This window comes from Pteronotus mesoamericanus, unplaced genomic scaffold (assembly GCF_021234165.1).
Source record: "Pteronotus mesoamericanus isolate MK-2021 breed Mesoamerican mustached bat unplaced genomic scaffold, CSHL_Meso_final contig_78, whole genome shotgun sequence".
NCBI lineage: Eukaryota > Metazoa > Chordata > Mammalia > Chiroptera > Mormoopidae > Pteronotus > Pteronotus mesoamericanus.
The window spans coordinates 26,533,275-26,553,301 of record NW_026555258.1 but is presented as its reverse complement, the minus strand read 5'-3'; the positions used below and the strand labels follow the sequence as shown (position 1 = coordinate 26,553,301).

Below are 20,027 nucleotides of genomic sequence, written 5' to 3'. Positions count from 1 at the left end.
CCCTCAAATAGAATACCTTAATAAAAACAAAATTTGCAACTTGGACTATAAATACTCATTTCAGATTATGATATATTCAGCAGCTGAGCCTGTTTTGTATTCAAAAAATATGAAGCTGATTAAAATTAAAAATCTCTAAACAATTTTAAAGGAAAACGTTAATTCTGCATCAAGCATGTGCAAGGAAGGACACAGTGTTCAGGAACCACAAATACATGGAATGGGAAAGAAAAGAAATCGGTGCTATCAGAGCATCAAGTGTAGGGCTAGGAGTGACAAATGAGCCTGGAAAGGTAAAACGGGACCATATTTTGAGGCTAAAGGCTCTAGAATTAATTCTGCAGGCACAAGAGTGAAATGGTTGAAAACGTCTCTGAGATGGATGACTCCTGTGGATGGAAAGGGAAAATGAGAGTTGAACAACTATAAACAGAGAAGCAGTAATATGGCTTCTGTCACAACGCAGGCAAGAGATGACATGAGGAAGGACTAGGGTTAAATGCTGACATGGACTACAAAAGGAGGGGACATTTAGGAAAAATAAAATTAGCTGAATGTGAAGTTTGCGTAAATGTATACATGTATGAGATTTCTGAGATGGTGGGAACTGGAGGGACCAAGGGCTTCACCTACACTGGTAACTGGGTAAACGGAGATGATAGAGCACTGGGAGGAGGAGCAGAAATCCACAAAATTCTACTTTTGATATGTTGAGCTTAACATGTCTCCAGTACAAATCCAGACAGAGGTGCCAACAAACAACGCAATGTACAAGTCTTATACTAGAGAGGAAAAGTCTGAGGTATTTAATAGAAATTACCCACATGACCACTCCTGGCTGCAAAAGAAACTATGAAATCTAATTTCTATTTTGTGTAGTCCTATGTCCACCTAAGGAATGGAAATTTTACTATTAAGAAATGAAGAGCAGAAGGGAGAAAACACATGGATAGAACTCAGGTGGTAAATAAACATTCTCTAAAATATTAGTTTTTGTTTAAAGACTCAAATTTTATCATTGGCACAAATACTGTCATCTGTTTTCCTGTAACTGATAGGCTCATTTTGTTCAGTCGTGAGGAAATATCTGCCAAATACCCAAGTCTGAATAACCATAGTTTGTTATTCAAGTTAAAATCGTGTCCATCACAGGGAAAAACTCACAAGTAGAATAATCACACATTTTCTTGAGACAACCACCATTTTTTTGTATGCTGCTGAAACACTTCATGCACACGTCCCATTTCATCACACAGAAAATTAAAAATATGTGTTCTTAATGGATGTGACTTAATACAATTAGTAGTTTTCATTTCTTTATTAAGGACATTTTGAAGTGAAAACTGGCACACTCTTTTAAACTATGAGTGCATGGTGACAATGAATACAGTGTGTACTAGTGCTGTTTGGTGCCACTGCCTTCACTCATGCTGATAGGAGCAGCTTTACCTACCATTGTTTCTGTACCATCAGTGCTAATATCAAAACAATGAAAAAGGTAAATAATGTCTCAACTGTGAAAATAGTTCTGCTCTTGTATATCGGGGGTCACAGACCACACTTTAATAACTGCTCTCTTAAATAAATGGCATTAAGAGTAAAGCTAACTAACTGTAATAAACTGTCTCACAATAGCAATAATGATCTATCTGTTGCTTATAGGAAATCCCAGTAAGCTTCCCTCACAAACCCAACCTAATTTGTTCTTTTCCTTTATCGTAAGAATTTCCCAAAATGATACCTGTCCCTTAACAATTTCAGATTCTGGATCTTCAGTGGGATCCTTATTTAAATTAGTCAGGAAAACTTTCTAGATACAGTACATCCAATAAATCTCCTTTTACCATGTAACCTTTTATATTGTTCCAGATGATCTTTTCTTTTAGCCTTAACAGACATTTCTGTTCAATTTAATTATATGGAGATATGGAGCTCACACTTCTAGAGATCAAAGTATAAATCAACTCCCTTTTGATTTCTGCTTCCGTAAGTATTCAGTTCTCTGGAGCTTAGTCTGTCCTCAGATTCCCACAAAGAAATCTATTGATTAGTACATTTTTCTAAAATGTAACTATTCACATCTATCTGAACTATTATTTACTATGTTTAATATAGCTCACTTTTTAAAAACAAGTATTTCTAAAAGCAACTTTCTATCAACTATCACAAATGAAAAAGCAGCCTTTTTTAATACACTTTGCAAGAAATTCCCATCCACCCAACTACCATTTAACCAATCTCAGCTTGCTAAATCAACCAAAGCTCTCCATTCCCTCTGAAAAAATAAACTAATTTTCCTGCATACTGGAAAATCTTCCCAATAAGTAGACCTCTCTAGTCCGACTGAACTTCTGAATTGCAGGCAAAAGGCAAGACGTACCTGTATCTCTTCCCAGTACAAAATTACCTCAGAATAATCAGCACATAAACTAATAAATTATTAGTGCAAAAATAAAGTTTTCAGAGACCACTCAACTACACTGACTTTTTAAAATGTCACTATTTGCAACAATGTCAGAATTATATCCTTTGATATATACAAAGGAGTTGAAAGCAGGTTACTTGAACAGATATTTGGAGACCAACATTCTTAACAATTTTATTCACAATAGCCAAAAAGTAGAAAGCACCTAAATGTCCACTGCGAGACAAATGGATAAACAAAATAAGGTATATACATACAGTGGAATTTTACTTAGCCTTAAAAAGAGGTGAAAATATGGAAGCAACCAAAAGGATCTTCAGTAGGTGAATAAAGAGCAATATACCCATACAATGAAATATTTAGCAATAAAAAGAAATGGGCTATCAAACCATGAAAAAATCAGGTGGGAGGGAAGGATGAATAGGCAGAGCACAGAGCATTTTTAGGACAGTGAAACTATCCTGTATGATACTATCATTGTGGATATATGTCATTATATACATGTCAAAACTCAGAATGCATACCAAGAGTGAACCCTAATGTAAACTACGGTCTCTGAGTGATAAAGATGTGCCCATGTAACAGATGAACAACTCTGGTGCTCTGGTGCGGTATGCTGACAGCGAGGGAGGCTGGCTGTACACAGCTGTGGGAAAAGGAGTACATGGGAACTCTGCTCAATTTGACTGAACCTAAATTAAAACAGCTCTAAAAAATAGAATGTCTATTTTTAAAAAAAGAATAAATCTGGTATGCACTACAACATCAATGAAACTTGAAGACATTACGCTAAGTCCAACTAAGCCAGACATAAAAGGACAACTGTACGCCTTTACTTATGTGAGGTACCTAGAATAGTTCAATTGAGAGACAGAAAGTATAACAGTGGTTCCCAGGAGCTGGGGAGAGGAAAGCATGCGGAGCTACTGTGTAATGAGTACGGAGTTTTGGTTTGGGAAGATGAAAAAGTTCTGGAAATGGATGGTGGTGATGGCTGCACAAGGATGTACTGAATACCACTGAACTGTACACTTAAAAATGGCTAAAATGGTCAAATTTATCTTATGTATACTTTATAAAAAAAATTAAAAAATACCCTTTGTAATACTTTATTTCAATATACTATGAAAAAAATTAGACATCAGGTCAAAAATTAACTGGGTGGACATGAAGTATGAAGACCACTGGCCCAAACCATTACTGGCTCCCTGAACTTGAACTTGTGTTGCCCTCCACAGGCTACCTGCTAAGTATTCAACGTACTTGTTACGTAAAAGAGCAGCCTGTAGTACCTAAAAACAATTCATGGAGGAACCTGATGAAGAGCAAGTTTGTTATACTGCCAATACACTTTTGTTAAAAATCCCACAATCTCACGATCTCAGCCTCTTCACTGAGTTAACTCCTTTTCCACCTTCACCTTTTGTATCTTGGCACAAATCACTTCATCAGGGGAGTGACTAGGACTCTACTTCCCTCACGAAGATCAGGACCAGCTCCTTATTATATAATCTTGTATTAACCTAAACCTGTCTTTCATTAACTTGATCACAGGTGGTCACTGATTAAAGAATCACAGAAATAAACGTCTCCATCATTAGACTGTACCCTACCTATCTCCTTTACCACGAAATGCTCAGCACACAGAATATGTAGTACAGTAACTGCAAAGGCACATATTAAGTGTCCAATAAATTTGTTGATAATTACAGTACACTCATATACTCTTGGATAATTTACTTATATTTAATGGTCTACTAAATTCCAAACATCTTAACCATGATTTAAATTCATTTTGATGAAAATTATGTATGAAACCTCTTACCAAAAAACAACAGCAAAACCCACACACAATTCTATTCAAGAGTTTAAGATTTTCTGAAATTTATCCATGGACTGGGTTAAAAACTTGCTCTAGCCCTGGCCGGGGGACTCAGTTGATTGGAACATCATTCCATACATCACAAGGTTGCAGGTCTGATCCCCACTCAGGCCACATACCTAGGTTGCGAGTTGTACCCCTGGCTGGGGTGCATATGGGAGGCAACCAATGCTTCTCTTTCTCCCTTTAAAATCAATAAACCTATCCTTGAGTGATGATTTAAAAAACAAAAACAGCCCTGGCTTGTGTGGCTCAGTGGACTAAGTGCCAGCCTGCAAACCAAAGGGTCACAGGTTCGATTTCCAGTCAGGGCACATGCCTGGGTTGTGGGCCAGGTCCCCAGCTCGGGGCACGCAAGAGGCAACCACACATTGATGTTTCTCTCTCTCCCTTCCTTCTCCTTTCTCTAAAAATAAATTTTAAAAAAATTTTAGAAAACAAAAACAGACAACTTTTGCTCTAGTAAAAAACTGCATTGGAGGGGGGACGGGACGCTGACATCTTGCTTAAGAAATTACTTCCCTATTTAACTCCCTGGCCCTTTCACACACTCCCTAAGTCAGTGATTTTCAATCCATGTGCCACAATAATTTTGAAAACATGTAATAGTTGACTATCTAGTGGGGGCACTGACCTCTTCTCCCTTAAATTGTCAAGTGAAAATATGACAACAGCCAACACAATAGCCATCTGGTATGAATGAATCAAAATTACACTTTTTTTTTTTTTTTGTTCAGATCAGCAAAAAATGTATTTTTTGGTATGCTGCAGGATTCTAGTAATTAGTTTATGTGTACCATGAAATAAAAAAGGTTAAACATTGCTGCCCTAAATTAACCTTCTAAAACAGTTTTGATCCAACCAAAAGTCTTCAATGCTACAAGGATCAAGGCTAAAAGATAAAAGAACTCCAGAGAAGGAATGACTTTCAGGATCAAGGCTACTGGGAAGCAGAAACCAGGTATGACCCAGATTTGTCTCATGCTCTCCCTTACTAATCCCATTGGTTTCTCATATGCCATCTCTTAACCATTTCTGCCTGCCAAAATCATGCTCGTGCCCAAATACTTACTCTTCAATATAACCGCGTAGTTCCAATGACACTTACTGACATTTAGTTACGTATGTAAACTCACTTTTTCCTCCTGCCAGTTTTTGAGCTATTGTTTCTCAGCTTCAAACCCAGCCTTCTACAATCCACTTCGTGATCCTGGGGCTGGGACTCCATGAGCCACATTTTTCCTTCACAGCTGGCTTCTTGTTAGGCTCCACCAATAAAGAGGTACTAGAAAAGTACTGAAAGGCTATGCAGAAAGAGGGGGCCGCTCTTTTCTGTTTGCTTCCTAGTCCCGTTTTTGCTTTCTTTTGCTGCCAGTGCAAGCCAACAACCCAGCAGCAGTTTTTGCTACTACCCACAGTTGATTCTAGTTGGCAGTTTTTCTGACACAGAACCAGCATGATGATGCCCCTAAGAAACTCCGGCCCCAGGCAGCCAGAACCTCCTTTGCAGCATCATTCTGGACCCCAGCCCCACAGGGTCCCCCTTCTTATCTCAAAGACATTAGCACTAGCTGAGCACCACCCCTTCCCTAGAGGTCCGACTTTTGGCTTCACATAGCTTTTCCCTCCAAGCTTTCTCCCCTTTCTTCTGTTCTCCCAGTCCTAGAGACAGTGGCAGCTTCCTGCCGTTGCTGCCTCCATTATACCTTACTCTTCTTTTGTCTTTTCAGTTCTTCAATACCTGGCCAGCAACTTCTATATTAGTTCTCTCTTAAAATTACTGGTGTGGTTTCTGTCTCCTGAATGGACACTGACACACTCTTTGACCAATTTTATAATTTTACCAATTTTTTTAACTCAGGAGAACAAGGAGCACACCTTAAGACATCTGATTATCTATATTATGAAACTTTGTTTATAATAAGCAATCAAAATATTTGGTGAATGAATGAAAAGCTCATCTGTCTGCAGTATGCTTATCACTTCTGTGCATATTCTTTTGAACCCTGCTCACAGAGCCTCACAGATTCTCCAGGTAGTTTCTTCCTGGTGATAAATTTAAGAAGTTTTTGACATACTTTTAAGATCCCTTCAGTGTTTGCTCTTTTCAGGGAACTGCGCTTTAAGTATTCTAGCTTGTACCTGCTTGTCAAATGATATAAACGTGTTTATACATTTGTCTGCTGTCACTTAAGATAAACATTTTACATAATTTTGATGTTTGCATTTTTTAAATTCCATCTTTTTATCTATAACCCTTTATTTTAGAAAAGAAAACTTATTTTTCTCCATTATCACTCTTCAGGCTAGTGCTACTGATAACATACTAATACTGACATAGTTATAGTACCAGTTTCTTCATGTATAAATGAGAGCAGAACTACATGACTTTTAAGATACTTCCTTGCTTTGCAATAGTTACATAGTGCATCTCCCATATAAACCACCCAACTCAGTAAATTTTATTAAATTCATGTATTTATAATTTGATACTTAACACTTGGTTAACACAAAACATTCACTTTACAGATTTAAAAAAAATAAAAGTTAATAAACCTTGAAGTCCCAAGGCTTAAAGTAACTTGTTCAAGATCAGCCAAACTTCTTTTCTTTCACAAAATCTAGGCATAAACACCTCACAATGTCCAAAGTTCCTTACTATTTTCTGATAATTTCAAGTTAAACAACTTTTCAAGTCTTTACAGTGACAAAGAATCACAATACCTTTTATTTGTCTCTTTTCGTCTGTGCTTGGTTATTTCTTTTAAGGCATACGGAAAATGACTCATAAAATGGTGTTTGAAATCAATGAGATAATTCTTTCGAAGCCATGATTCCTATTAAAATAAATGAAGATTAGAAAACCTACTAGAAACAATAATTTAAAATAACCAATAAAACTTTAAGCAGCAATTTGACAACTTGTCAATATTGAACTATAAGTTTACCTTTATAATACACCTTCTGCTCATGATATAATATGTAAATAAGTTTAAAAATCAGAATAAACTGTTAGGGCATCTAATTTTCACCCACAGATCTTTCTGGCACTTAATAATTATTCTTACTTGAATTACTATGTAAGAGGAGAAAAAGGGACAGCGTAAAGACTGAAGAAAACCCTGAATTTGAACCACTAGTGCAATACTTACAAAATATGCAAGTCTTCTACCTAGTGTTCTATTATACTATAACATTATTCCCCAGCAATTCCATTATCTCCAATTGAAGGTATTCAACACTTTTATATAGCAATATATTTCTCTAAAACTCCAAATTTTCTAAAATTCTTAAGCAGTATTTGTGAATGTATCATTCTCTCCTACTTGAAACACTAATTCCAGGTTACAAAATTCTCATTTCCTCATCTCCAGAGGACCAACCATTTCATTTTGCCAGAGACTGAGTTCCCTGGATTGTGGGACTAGAGGTGCTGAAAGAGGTGGTGACTGTACAGCTCCTTAGTATCCTTTATGGATTCTTCTTTTCTTCCTGACCTATAAATGTAGTCTCAACATATCCTCTTAAACTTCTAATTAGGCATCTTAAATTTAACATGAATAAACTGAACTCTCCTCCCAGCAGCCACAGACACTTGGACCGTAACACAGGCATCATCCTTGCTCCTTGCTCCTTTGCTATGCACACCTGCAATTCTGCTGGCTTTGCCAGAATCCAGATGCTTCTTATCACTTCAACCACTAGCTACCATTCTACGCCAAGCCACTTTATCTCTTACCTGGATTATTACAATAGCCTCCTAACTGCTCTCCCTGCTTTTCCTCTTGCCCCACAAAAGTTAATTCTCTACTAAGCAACTGGGGTGCTCTTATAAAATATAAATCACTCTTCAAAATAATACAGGAAGGGAATAGGTATGTAGGCAGAGCAGGACTGATCATCATGGGCTAAGTGGTCTGAGTCTGGGCTCACAATTTTGCTAGAGCTGGATGGTGAGAACATGAGCTCAATGTCTTTTCACCTCACTCAGGTTACAATCCAAACTCCTTACCATGGACCACAGGGTCCCACATGATTGGCCACCATCAGTTTTTCTCCCTGATCTTCTACCGTTCTCTCAGTACCTTGCATGCACAGCCCTCCCTGCCATTCCTCAACGTGTCAAATTTGTCCTCACTTAGGGTCTTTGCACTTGCTGTTCTGTATGCTTAGAAGATTCTCTCCACAGGTCTTCGCAAGACTTGCTCCTTCAATTCATTCAGTGGTAATCAAATGTCATGACGGCATTTCCTGACTCCCTGTTCCAAACAGCTCCCCCTCATTCTGTCCCAGCACATACTCTCTCCCCTGCTTTACTTTCATCTTTCTTCCTAGTACTGGCGTTATATATTGTTTACTATCTATCAACCCCACCAGAAGGTAAGTGCTGTGAAGGTACGTACCTTGTCAGTCACGTTTATCTCTGTACTCCCAGAGCCTAGACTAGCCTCTAGTACAATGTAGTTAGAACAATGCTGTTTAACAGACCTTGCTGCAATGACGGAGTTGTTCAACATCTGTGTTGTCTAATACAGTAGCCACTAGTCACATGTAACTACCAAACACTTGAAATGTGGCTAGTGTGACTGAGCACTTGAATTTTAATTTAAACAGCCACATCTACAGATACTCAAATCTTTGATAAATGATTGTACCTGACCGTTCTCCACAAATTCTAATCCTCATGAGAAAAAGACAACAGCAATGAAACACAGAGACAAAAAGCAGCAAGCATTAAAATGCAAAACTAAGACACAACAAAATTTCTACAGTGTGTAATTATAATATTGACCCTGAGGTTATTACAGGACCTCAAAAACCAAAGTAAATTAAAAAGTTAATATTAAATTGTATTTTATTTTTAAAACAAGCTATACTTTACGGATACACACAGTGTATCAGAAATAAGAAACCTGAGAAGTTGAGTACTTAGCCACTGAAAATAAGATTTAATGTATGTACCTTGAAATTTCTTTTCAAAGCGAAGATCAAAGATTTCAAATTTCTAAAAAGGTTTAAAAAAAAAAAAAACTTCCTGGATAAAAGAAACTTCTCAACTGTGCAGCAAATACTAACAAACTAAATGCATTTAGCAAAACCTAAAAGTAAGGAGTCAGTGATTCTAAGATTGCACCTTGAATTAGGATTCCACTTTGTCAACAGAAAACCTTTACATTTTCTGAAGTAAAAAGCTACAATTCAGCCTGTGGTACAGGACTTGAGTTCAAAACAAGGAATGCCATTCATTCTTCCTAAGGTTTGAGCTGTTAAAAGTCAGCCAATATCACAACTACTAAGCTATAACGGAAGGAAAAAGAGAAAGGGGAACTAACAGTAGGAACGGTAACATAAAATAAACTAAAATGCATTTTAATGCCACCTTGTACAAGTAACATACATATTTACCTTTTGTTTCTAAGATAATAGATCTAATTAACAGTTCGACATCATTTGCCAAGGTAAATTAGAGAATTCTAACAGTGAATACTTCTAAATATCATTCCCATTTAAATTAATCCCCTCTCACTGTATTTCAATTTCATACATACATTATTCAATTTAGTATTCTACATATCCTCCAACAATCTATGCAAAACAGTCTCCTGAACTAAGTATCCTATGTTAATGAACTGCTAATAAATAGTCATGTTATAATAGCACAGGATAGTCAAAAGCATACTTTAAATACCCATAAAATTAAGGTAGTGTTTAGATCCTCTGTCAGTATTACTTGAATGACCAGCACAGTTAACGAATTTGCATTTGGTCCTACCATTCTAATTACAAATACCATTTATTACTAAAGTAATAACAAAAACCCATCAGTGTCCATATGCAACCAAACACCAAAATGCTTGGAATTTTTACTTCTCAGCTTTCTAAAAATGGAGGAAAGGTCCATGTTGAGTATCATAACTTTTCTTTTTATCTTAGCCTTTCAGATGAAAATAGGTCCATGCAAGACTGCAAATCATATAACCTTTTCTAAGAAGCTGTTTGCATTATTACTGTCATTAGCCTATATCACAGATTAACTGTCATAAAGGAAAGCAAGGTAAAATCATACCCTATACTCCTAACCATAATCTATGACTATTTCTTGCCGACGTATGCAAGGAATTAGATGACAGGCTCCAAAATGGAATCGAAATGCCTTCCTATTTGAAAACGCCTTTCTTCAAACATCCCTACAGATGGGTAAATTGGTTAATAGCAATAGAGCAGGCTCCTAAACACACACCACAGTACAATTATATGATGTTTATCAAGACTATCAAGTACTATTTTAAACTCATCCCTAGTCTTATTTTTATATGGCATACTAACTCACTGTAAACTATAGCTTGAAACAAAAAAAAATTTTAAAAAACCAAATAACCGCCCTGTTAGTTCTGTACATATGTAGGCAACTTCAAGGTTTCACACCCAGGCAAAAGTCCTTGTAGTAATTCTATAAACCAGATGGTTCAAGCTTTAATGTGTTACTGTTCCTGAAGCTGCCCTTTTGAAGTGTGCTACCATATTAATTTATCACCAGTTAATCTTAGAGCCTGTTCTTCCTTACTTGCATCATGCACTATATATTGTATTCACTATAACACTTTTAAAAAGCTACCAACATTCAATTCTTCCCCAAACAGTAGGTTTAAATTTTACGCATCAAGAAACATGTCTTCACTATTAGCTTTCTAGTAAAGAAACTACTATCTGACTTGGAATTCACTTAAGTTAACTACATTCACACTATAACTATAGCTTACCTATAGTAAAGTAACTTTTAGAAATGTTTTCTGATCTCACATCCTTTATCAAGATAAAAGAGCATATATACACAGCAAGTCTGTGTGTAGAGTCTTCTCTAAAATGTAGTTGTTTAAAAACAACTCAGGGCTGGTTAGGAGACCTTCAGTTTGGTCCATTTCTACTAAACTTGGCAATGTGGCACAAACCGGAAGAGACTACTTAATAAGCAACATTTTTAATCCTAGAAGGGGCCTGCAGATCCTAGAATGTTCCTAAATAATCGATCTGCCACAAACAAGAAATTGTAACCCTACTGTAAGTTATAGCTAATGGAAAAAAAGCACATTAAAAGTTATGCATTTCACTTTTAAAAACTTTTAATATTCAGATAATCTCACAAAATTATTTTAATTTGTAGTTTTGGATAAAAGAAACAAGCTTACAGTTAAACCCTGGGAATTTTTTGGAAAATACATAACCAATTAGTAGTAATATGCTGATATCTAATCTGCCCATTGATAATAAAAGACATTACTAAGAAAATAAAGAACTCATTAGTTCTCACCAATTTATGGTTTTCATCATGTTGTTTAGAGAGTTTCCACAAAAGGGAAATAATATTAAGAACTTGCTGCATAACCTGCAGTGGTTCTCGTTCTACACCATTTCCAACAGAAGCAGCCAGTTGTGGAGGCACAGCTTCAATCCAGCACTCGATTAGCAATGGAATTATTATCTCAATGAATCCTTTTAAGTTTTCAGTAGATGACAGGCCTTCATCCACACTGCCTAGTCCTCCAGTCAGGTACCTAATGAAGAAGGGTAAGAATTAAAAAAAAAAAATTTAATGATTAAAAACTAGCATTCCTTGCTCAATGTAAATCTTAAATATAAAGTACCAGTAAAATGAAGAACCATAAGTTGATAGTTAAATTGATCAAAACTAGTTAAGAAAAATAAAATTCTAAGACAAAGCCGAGAGGCTATGAAGTTTTACTTCTCATTAGGCTTTGCTAAAAATTAAGTAAGTTAACATACTTTCAAATCACTCCTCCCATCAATAAATAAAACCAAATCATGAGTAACTATATGAAAACTATGAAAGACATCTGTATGTCTTCCCACCATTAGCCATCAATGGTCAGCAGTTATAATTCAATATAGGAAAACTGAGTGTGGACATAACTGAAATCCTTCTTACCGTAGCCTGAACTGTGAACTGACATTGGGCTGTGAACCCCCATTTTCATAAACCTGGATGTGTTGCTGGTCGTTGGCATGTTCCTTCCAGTTGATAAAAATGGAGTTGCTAGTGGCATGGGGATTTTCTTTTTGTTCCTGAAGTCCTTCACTTTCTCTCAACCTACTGGATCCATCTGCCAAGGCCTGAAGGAATTTACTGAGTCTCACTAAGACTTTCAGCCTCCACTGCTGAGAAGTGAGTCTCCGATTAGGGTTTACAGAAAGTATCCAGGACTGGGATCTGTCTCTATTTACCAATCCTTTGGACAGCTGCTGATGAGAAATAAGTTCTACAAAATTCTTAAGCAATATACTGCTACGGCCAGTAATTAGAGCTGGGTACTCTTCCAGCAGAATGTCCAAAACTTTTAAAGAGTCCTCCTGAATTCCTTCAGTAATGTGAGTCATGGCACTAGAGAGATGGGCACTTACCAAAGGAAAAAATGGAGAAATTTGTTCAGCTCGTATTTTGGGGGCCAGGAATTGAAGAAGTTGAACTGCTGCTAATCGTACATTAGCATCTTTATCTGTAAACACAGCAGTCACTTCACTTAATATGTTTGAAAGGTGTGCATCAATTATAAATGGGTATTGAGACAAAAGGTCTTTAAGTCCAAGAAGAGCACTCTGTTTAACCCCAGCATTGTAGTGATGCATCTGTGATAGCAAATCCTATAAATAAAAATAAAAACACAGGTTTTAGTTATAAGCATATACAAGTACACACGCATTGCATCATTTTCAAAGAAACATGCTAACTAAAGCTATACCAATGAACTGATACTTCTTGGGAAAACTGCTTCAATGAGTATTTCTAAATGTCACTTAGCTTTTATAAAGACTAGAAACATAGTTTTATCTTTAAAATGGTGTTAGCTTAATAAAAATACTACACAATTTTCCATTAGAATTTTCTTTTTGAAAATAAAACTTGGGATGATGAACACACAATACAGTACACAGATGTGTTGTTGTAGGATTGTGCACCTGAAACCTGTGGGATTTTGTTAACCAATGTCACCCCAATAAATTCAATAAAAAGGAAAAAAATAACACAAATGTAGGTTTAGGGACACTATTATTTAAAGTGACCGCAATCATTGCCACTATTTAAATACCTATTACTATGTACTAGGCCTATGCTGGGTGCATTTATATAATCGTAACAGGGCCTTTCTGTCATTTTAAATGGTTTTCCTGGGTGTATATTTATTTTATTCAGAGTATAACATTTGACAATTTTCTTCGTGGAATAATTTTCATAATTTGTGAAAAAATCATGACTTTGAATATCTTTCTGATATTATTTAACCTCTGGGGCTTAAAAGCAAAACTAGAAAATGTATATCCTCACAAACACTTGTTCACAAATATTCCTAACAGCATTACTCATGACAGTCAAAAAAAGTTGGAACAATCTAATGTCCATCAACTGTTAAGTAATAAAATGTAACATAACCATGCACTAGAATACTATTTAACAACACCAAAGGAATTAAGTACTGCTCTGAAACATGCTAACGTGGATGAACCTCAAAAATATGCTAAGTGAAAGACCTGGTGTTGTATGATTCCATTTCTATGAAATGTCCAGAAGCAGGAAATATATGCAAATACAAAGTAGATTAGTGGCTACCTAGGGCTGGGGGGAAGGAAGTGATAAAGAACGTTCTAAAATTAGATTATGAATATTTTTAAAATCACTGAAATGTACATATTAAACATGTGAATCTTATCATATGCAAATTACATTTCAATAAAGTTGTTCAATTTCTAAGCAAAACTATTGCTCAAACTTCGATTACCATAACTTCACACATTTACTATAAGCCTGTAAGCTATGTGCTATTAAGAGCGCAAAACCAAGCATGACAGGATCTTATCTCAATGTGCTATAAAAATAGCTTGAAAAAGGAAACATCAAGAATTTAACACATCAAAAAGCTAAACACAAGATATTTCCAGATGATACATTAAATCATCAATTAAGTATACAAGGGAGAAATCACTGCTGATTTAGTGGAGCAGGTCTTCTGGAGGCAGCAGAAAAGCTGCAACGGCAGTATCAGACTTGGGTAACAGATCAACTCCAAACTCCAGCCATCAATAAACCCTAAGAATTAAAAAACTTTTCACAAAAATATAATATTCTAAGTGACTTTTTAAAAAATCTAATTTTATCAAAACAATATTTATGATTTACCTTTATGTTAAGTTTTCTATTGTTTGTTGGAAGTGTTACATCCTCTTTGAGTTGCTCAGGCAGATGTATAGTCTTCGTTTTAAAGTTTTTAACGGTAGCATTTTCTAACTTGGGCTTCTTTTTACCAACTTTTAGTTTTACTTTTTGAAAATCATCTTGGCGTTTTCTTTTTTTGGTCATTCTTGAGTGCTAGAATGAAAAGAATTAATTTAAAAACAATGGATTAAGACAAAAAATTATAAAAGAATAAAAAAGGCATTTTTCAACATTTACGTTGGCTTTGATTCTTGATTGTCTTTGGCATAAATGGTAATAAATTCCCAGTCAAAGCACATGCCTCGGCTGCGGGCCAGATCCCCAGTGAGGGGCGCTCAAGAGGCAACCAAACACTGCTGTTTCTTTCTCCCTTCCCATCTCTAAAATTAAGTAAATAATATCTTAAAAAAAAAATTTAGCCAGGAGATTTGTAGAGTCTTTAACAGTAAGGCAACAGGTTTGCCACTGATTTGTCAAGGATTTTTAGACATAGAACCTTTTGCTAAGCAATGGGCTAAATGGAAACCTTTGGCAATCTTTTTGGATGGTGGTGGATAAGGGCTGAGAGGGTGGGTTGGAAAGCAGCACAGAATTGCTAAAGATACTCCTTCCATCTACTAGGAACCTATAGCAAAACAAAGTCTAGTCTGGAAACCAACGTTATTATCTAATGAAGCTTGTAACAGGAAAAGTTTCATGAACGTCAGTTGGATGCTTGAAATATGGGTAAGATACAGATACGCAGCAAGGAGCGTTAATGAGCTCTTCATGAGCAAGCAAAGTATAGGTCAGGAGAGGGGGATAAGCATGGTATAGGCAAAAATGAAGACAGTAGCATTTTGGATACCAGGGAAAGTTCAGACTAGATATGAAGAGGAAATAGTATCAAAAAAAAGACAAACAAACCAGGATGAAAGCAGTATAAAAAGGAAACCTAAGTGTAACTTAGGTACAGGGAACAAGATCAATTAGGCCACTATTATAAATAACTCAAGCATAACCATGTCATTCTGCACTTTCCGCTCTTCACCACATTCTTTCAATTTATATCCAAATCTTACCACTTACAAAATCTTTGATCTGTGCCTCCTACCCAGTCCCCAGCCACTTCTTAAGTTATTTCTACCTTAGACTGTTCAATAGTTTTCCCACAGATATTCTTGCTTTGTCTCTAGTGTCTACTCCCTAGTCCATTTGCTAGAGCACCAGGATGCAATTTCTAAACCCCCATTTCAAGGTTCCTATACTCCCTTTACAGAGAACTCCTCAGCTAGACCTATCAGGTCCTTCCTAACTTCCTCTCCAGTTTCATCTTCCTACAAGCTAACTCTGTCTAAAAAATAGTTTCCTATACCTGGAACCAGCTCAATTCTTGAAGTTTCCACATGCTGAAAAAAATAATTCTAGTTTCTACTATATACCCTGCTGAATTAGTACTGCTGAAATAAATAAAACTCCTTGTGGTCTATCATATTTATCCTATGCCCAGATATTTTTTTTTTCCAAGTCAACACTACACATGAGAGCCCAAAAGATTTAAATAAACCGAAGGTTTGCATTATTGTGAGAGTAATAAAATGGCTGGTGCAAGTATGGCAGCTAAAGTTCCAGGAATCCAGAAGCCAATCACCATGACCCATGGGCTAGGTTTGGCTACATAGGTTAAGAGCAGATTCTAGAGCCAGACTGGTTAGTTTCTTATCAAGACTGCCACTTTCTGGCTGTAGTTAACCACTGTGCCTCAGTTTTTATCTACAAAATGGGGATAATAATAATAATACATACTTCATCATACAGTTATTATGAGGTAAGATGACTGAGTAGAAAATGAGTTCATTATTTATAAAACACTAAGAACTGTCCCTGGCACAATGATGAATATATAAGCTATAAGCACAAACATGTATTTTTTTTTTAATTCTCAGGACTAGTTTATACCAAGCACAATATTAGATGCATTATGTACATTAGCATTCAATTCTCACAAAACCATGTGAAGGAAGGTGGAACTAAACCCATTTTTAAGATGTGGCTCAGAAAGGTCTGTCAGTCCTTGATTAGGAAGTTGAAGAGGGATTCATATGCAAGACAGCTCTGCATAACCAGTTTTATGGTGAAAACTGAGTACCAAAATGGCTCATCTTATTTCTCTTATCCCATTCCCAAGTTTTCATCCCACCCACACCTCTAGTTACTCCAGTCTAAAAAAATGGCTAAATAAAACCTAAAATAAAGTCCCTACTACTTTACTAGCCTTTTTTAATAAAAAGAAAATAATGGTCTCCTTAACTTAGTAAGCACACTTTGTGATCTTTCCCTACAATGTTGTTAACTAATACCAGAGATGAAAATATGTGGTACAAGACATTCAGAAAATGTGAATGAAATAACCCTCCACCCCCCATCCTCTGTGTTACCTTTAACCATTAACTACCTGACCCCTAGCCAACAGAGTCTCCTAAGTGAAAGACTAGTAACGAAAGACCTGGTGGTGTACGATTCCATTTCTATGAAATGTCCAGAAGCAGCAAATCTATGCAAATACAAAGTAGATTAGTGGCCGCATTAGCCATCACTTTGTAGTTGGCACACTCTTTTCCCTCCGTTAGGAAAATTAAGAGGGCTGACAGCCCTTCCTTGACTTTTAAGGCTAGTGACATTGTTTTTATGATACACGGGGAACATTCTATTAGACATTTGTTACTTTCACTTAAAACAAAAGATTTCATAACACATCAATTCAAAGGACAGTCTGACTAAGCAACTCTTAGATTAACGAGTACTGAATGGAAGGCAGGCGCTCCAGTCTCAGGGGTTGAACTCCCCCATCACCCGAGCTCCTACGTAGGTGAGCCCCAAAGTTTCAAAACTGAACTTCACATACTCCAACTGTCGGTCTTCCAAGTGCAACAAAAGGGAGATGCTGGCCTATCAGGGCTCCCACCAAACCGAATTCCAGCTAATTTGTCTGCTACCTCATTATCCTCCCTTAATTTCCACATTCTTTTTCCCCCAAAATATCAAGAAGGTACACTGCGCTGAGCCTTTGAAAATTTCCTCTCCCACCCCTTTTACGATCGCGAGTTTCCCCAAACTCTACTAAGGGGTCCAGTTGAAGATACCAGACTTCCGTCAACACAAATGTCCTATACCGGCAACTCGATAGAACCGGTGGCCCGGTTCTGCTCGGTACAGAGCGTGTAACGCGCCACACCTGGACGGCAAAAGGGCCGATTACGAGACGACTGTTCATCCCCACTCCAAGTCTTCCGTCCCGCATGCCAGAAGTTTAGACCCCACGGGTTTTCAGAAACTATGGTTTCTTCTTACTGCGGTGGACCACAGTCGGGGAGGTGGGGCCCAATCAACGCACACCGGCCTGAAAGTCTCCCGGTCCGAAACCGCGGGAACCCGCCCAGTCACTTGAGGCGCTTCAAACGCCCGCAGGCACCCGCCTCCGCAAAGCTCAGCTCCGCACCTAGGCCAAGCTCCGTGGGGGTGCCACAGCCGGGCCCCCAGGGGTCGCAGACCAGCCCCAGCCGGCCCTACCCGCCTGGGCCGCGGACAGGGGGGCGACGGCCCGGCGCACCGTCCCGCGCCCCGGGAGGGCCTGCTCTGATGGGCGCCGGCCACTCACCTAAGAGTCCGGCCGGGACCGGGGCACAGAAGCAAAGAGGAAGAGCGTCTGAGCACAAGCCTACAGAGCGACAGCGTGCGCCACTGGCCTCAGCCTCTCGCTCCCTGAGCGTGTTTTCAAATCCCCTAGTCCTCACGCGGCCGCGTCTCCTTCCGCCGCCCGGAAATCAGGGCCCCTCCTCCGCCGCGCCGCGCTCACGTGACCGCGACCCGCAGCCGCGCGCAGCCAGGGAGGCGGGAGCGGGAGCGATAGGCCCCGCCCCCGGTAGGAAAGGGCCCGCGCCGGAAACCCCCTTCGCTCCGGGAAGCAGAGAAGTCGGAGCGCAGGACCCGAGGACAAGGCTGTGTTAGGTCCGGCCCCGAACTTTTCGGACCTACTCGGGGTGTTGTCCAGGTTCCAGTTTGACTGCATGCCTTTCCTCCCTATGCTGGACTACAGTTTCTCAGACGTAAAGACACGTTTGAAGAATGTATGAAAGAAAAGTTTGGGACCTCAAGGGCAGTGCAGTAGAATCCCCGGGGACATTAACCTGGATGGAGCAATTACGAATTACTTGGCAGAGGACAAAATACACTAGTAGCCAGACACTCAGTCAACGATTTTCCCTGATATTTCAGTTTCTCAGCACTGATATTCCTGCTACCGAAATTAAGTGGGTCCAGGGAAAATAAAGGAGAAATTAAAATGCCCAGGAAGAGGATGAGAAAGCAAGGAGAATGGGTCTTTGGAAGATACTCTTGCCAAAGATTGGTAGATATTGTGGAGGAAAGAGCTCCAGGTATGGATTTCAGCTCTTGCTTCAAATTTGTCTTTACAGTTTACAAGATGTACGATTTAGTCGGTATAAGCCTCAGTTTACCTGGTAGGGATTCAGAGCAGTGATGTCTGAGGTTGAGGGAGACCCAAGCCCTGGGGCTAAGATTGTACCTATTATATGATCAGAGGTAAAAAAAAAAAAAAAAAAAAAACCGACAAAAATGCTTATCCTTTCTCTTTACTGGCAACACAGTCACAACCATAATCTGCTTGAATCCACCATAAACACAAACATTTGGGAGTCATCACTATTATATAGCATTAGGTGGTATTAAAAATTATGAGACTGGATCCTAAGATGAAAGGTTTATTGCCATCCAGACGTGTCACCTGAATTCCAGACTTGTACCTAACAGCATATTCAACACTTTGACTACCACTGTGTGTCTCAAGGTCAACATGTCCAAAATGGAACTCCAGATCTTCCCCCTAAAATCTAACACTTCTTCCAGCTTCTGCATCTCAAATAGCAACTCCATCTTTTCAGTCACTCAAACCAAACTTTGCTGTTTTGGCCTGGCTTCTCTCTTTTACATCTCACATTTAATCCATCAGGAGATTCTGTTGACTTCACCTTCAAACACATCCTAACTTCCTCACTTATCATCTCCCTGGCTGATCCAAGCCATCTCATGTTCACTGTAAAAAGCTTCCGAACAGGTCTCCCGATTTCCACTGCTGGAATCTAGAGTTTTCCCCCTAAAATCTAAGTCAGGCCCTGGTAGGTATGGCTCGGTTGGTTGGAGTGTTGTCCTGTAAATGAAAGGTTGCAGGTTCCTTTCTCAGTCAGGGCACACCCTTACGTTTTGAGTTCGGTTCCCAGTATGTGGTACGTGGAGGTGGTCCAAGTCTGGGTACCAACAATCCCTGGACTGGGCATGTATGGGAGACAACTAATTATCATTAGTTCCTAAAAATAACAGGTGAATAAACATAAGGCCCAATTAGTAATTCAATAGTTCTACACGGTTTTGAATTCTAAGATTAATTTTTAATTTTCTTACATGTAAACAATTGTTTTTTCTTATGCATTCTATAAAAT

At 38.2% G+C, this 20,027-nt stretch overlaps 1 protein-coding gene across 1 annotated transcript in view; it reads right to left on the bottom strand.

Moving 5' to 3' along the window:
* The window catches only part of TEX10 (testis expressed 10), a 40,622-nt gene extending 22,277 nt beyond the window's left edge, over window positions 1–18,345 (bottom strand). The window contains exons 1-5 of the mRNA XM_054584611.1: window positions 18,170–18,345; window positions 14,497–14,685; window positions 12,253–12,965; window positions 11,617–11,860; window positions 7,032–7,144 (exon numbers count right to left, since the gene is read on the bottom strand). Of these exons, the coding sequence (XP_054440586.1) occupies window positions 7,032–7,144; window positions 11,617–11,860; window positions 12,253–12,965; window positions 14,497–14,676 (1,250 nt within the window). The 5' untranslated portion in view covers window positions 14,677–14,685; window positions 18,170–18,345. The remainder of the gene's footprint in view (window positions 1–7,031; window positions 7,145–11,616; window positions 11,861–12,252; window positions 12,966–14,496; window positions 14,686–18,169) is intronic.
* Between the last annotated feature and the right edge of the window lie 1,682 nt (window positions 18,346–20,027).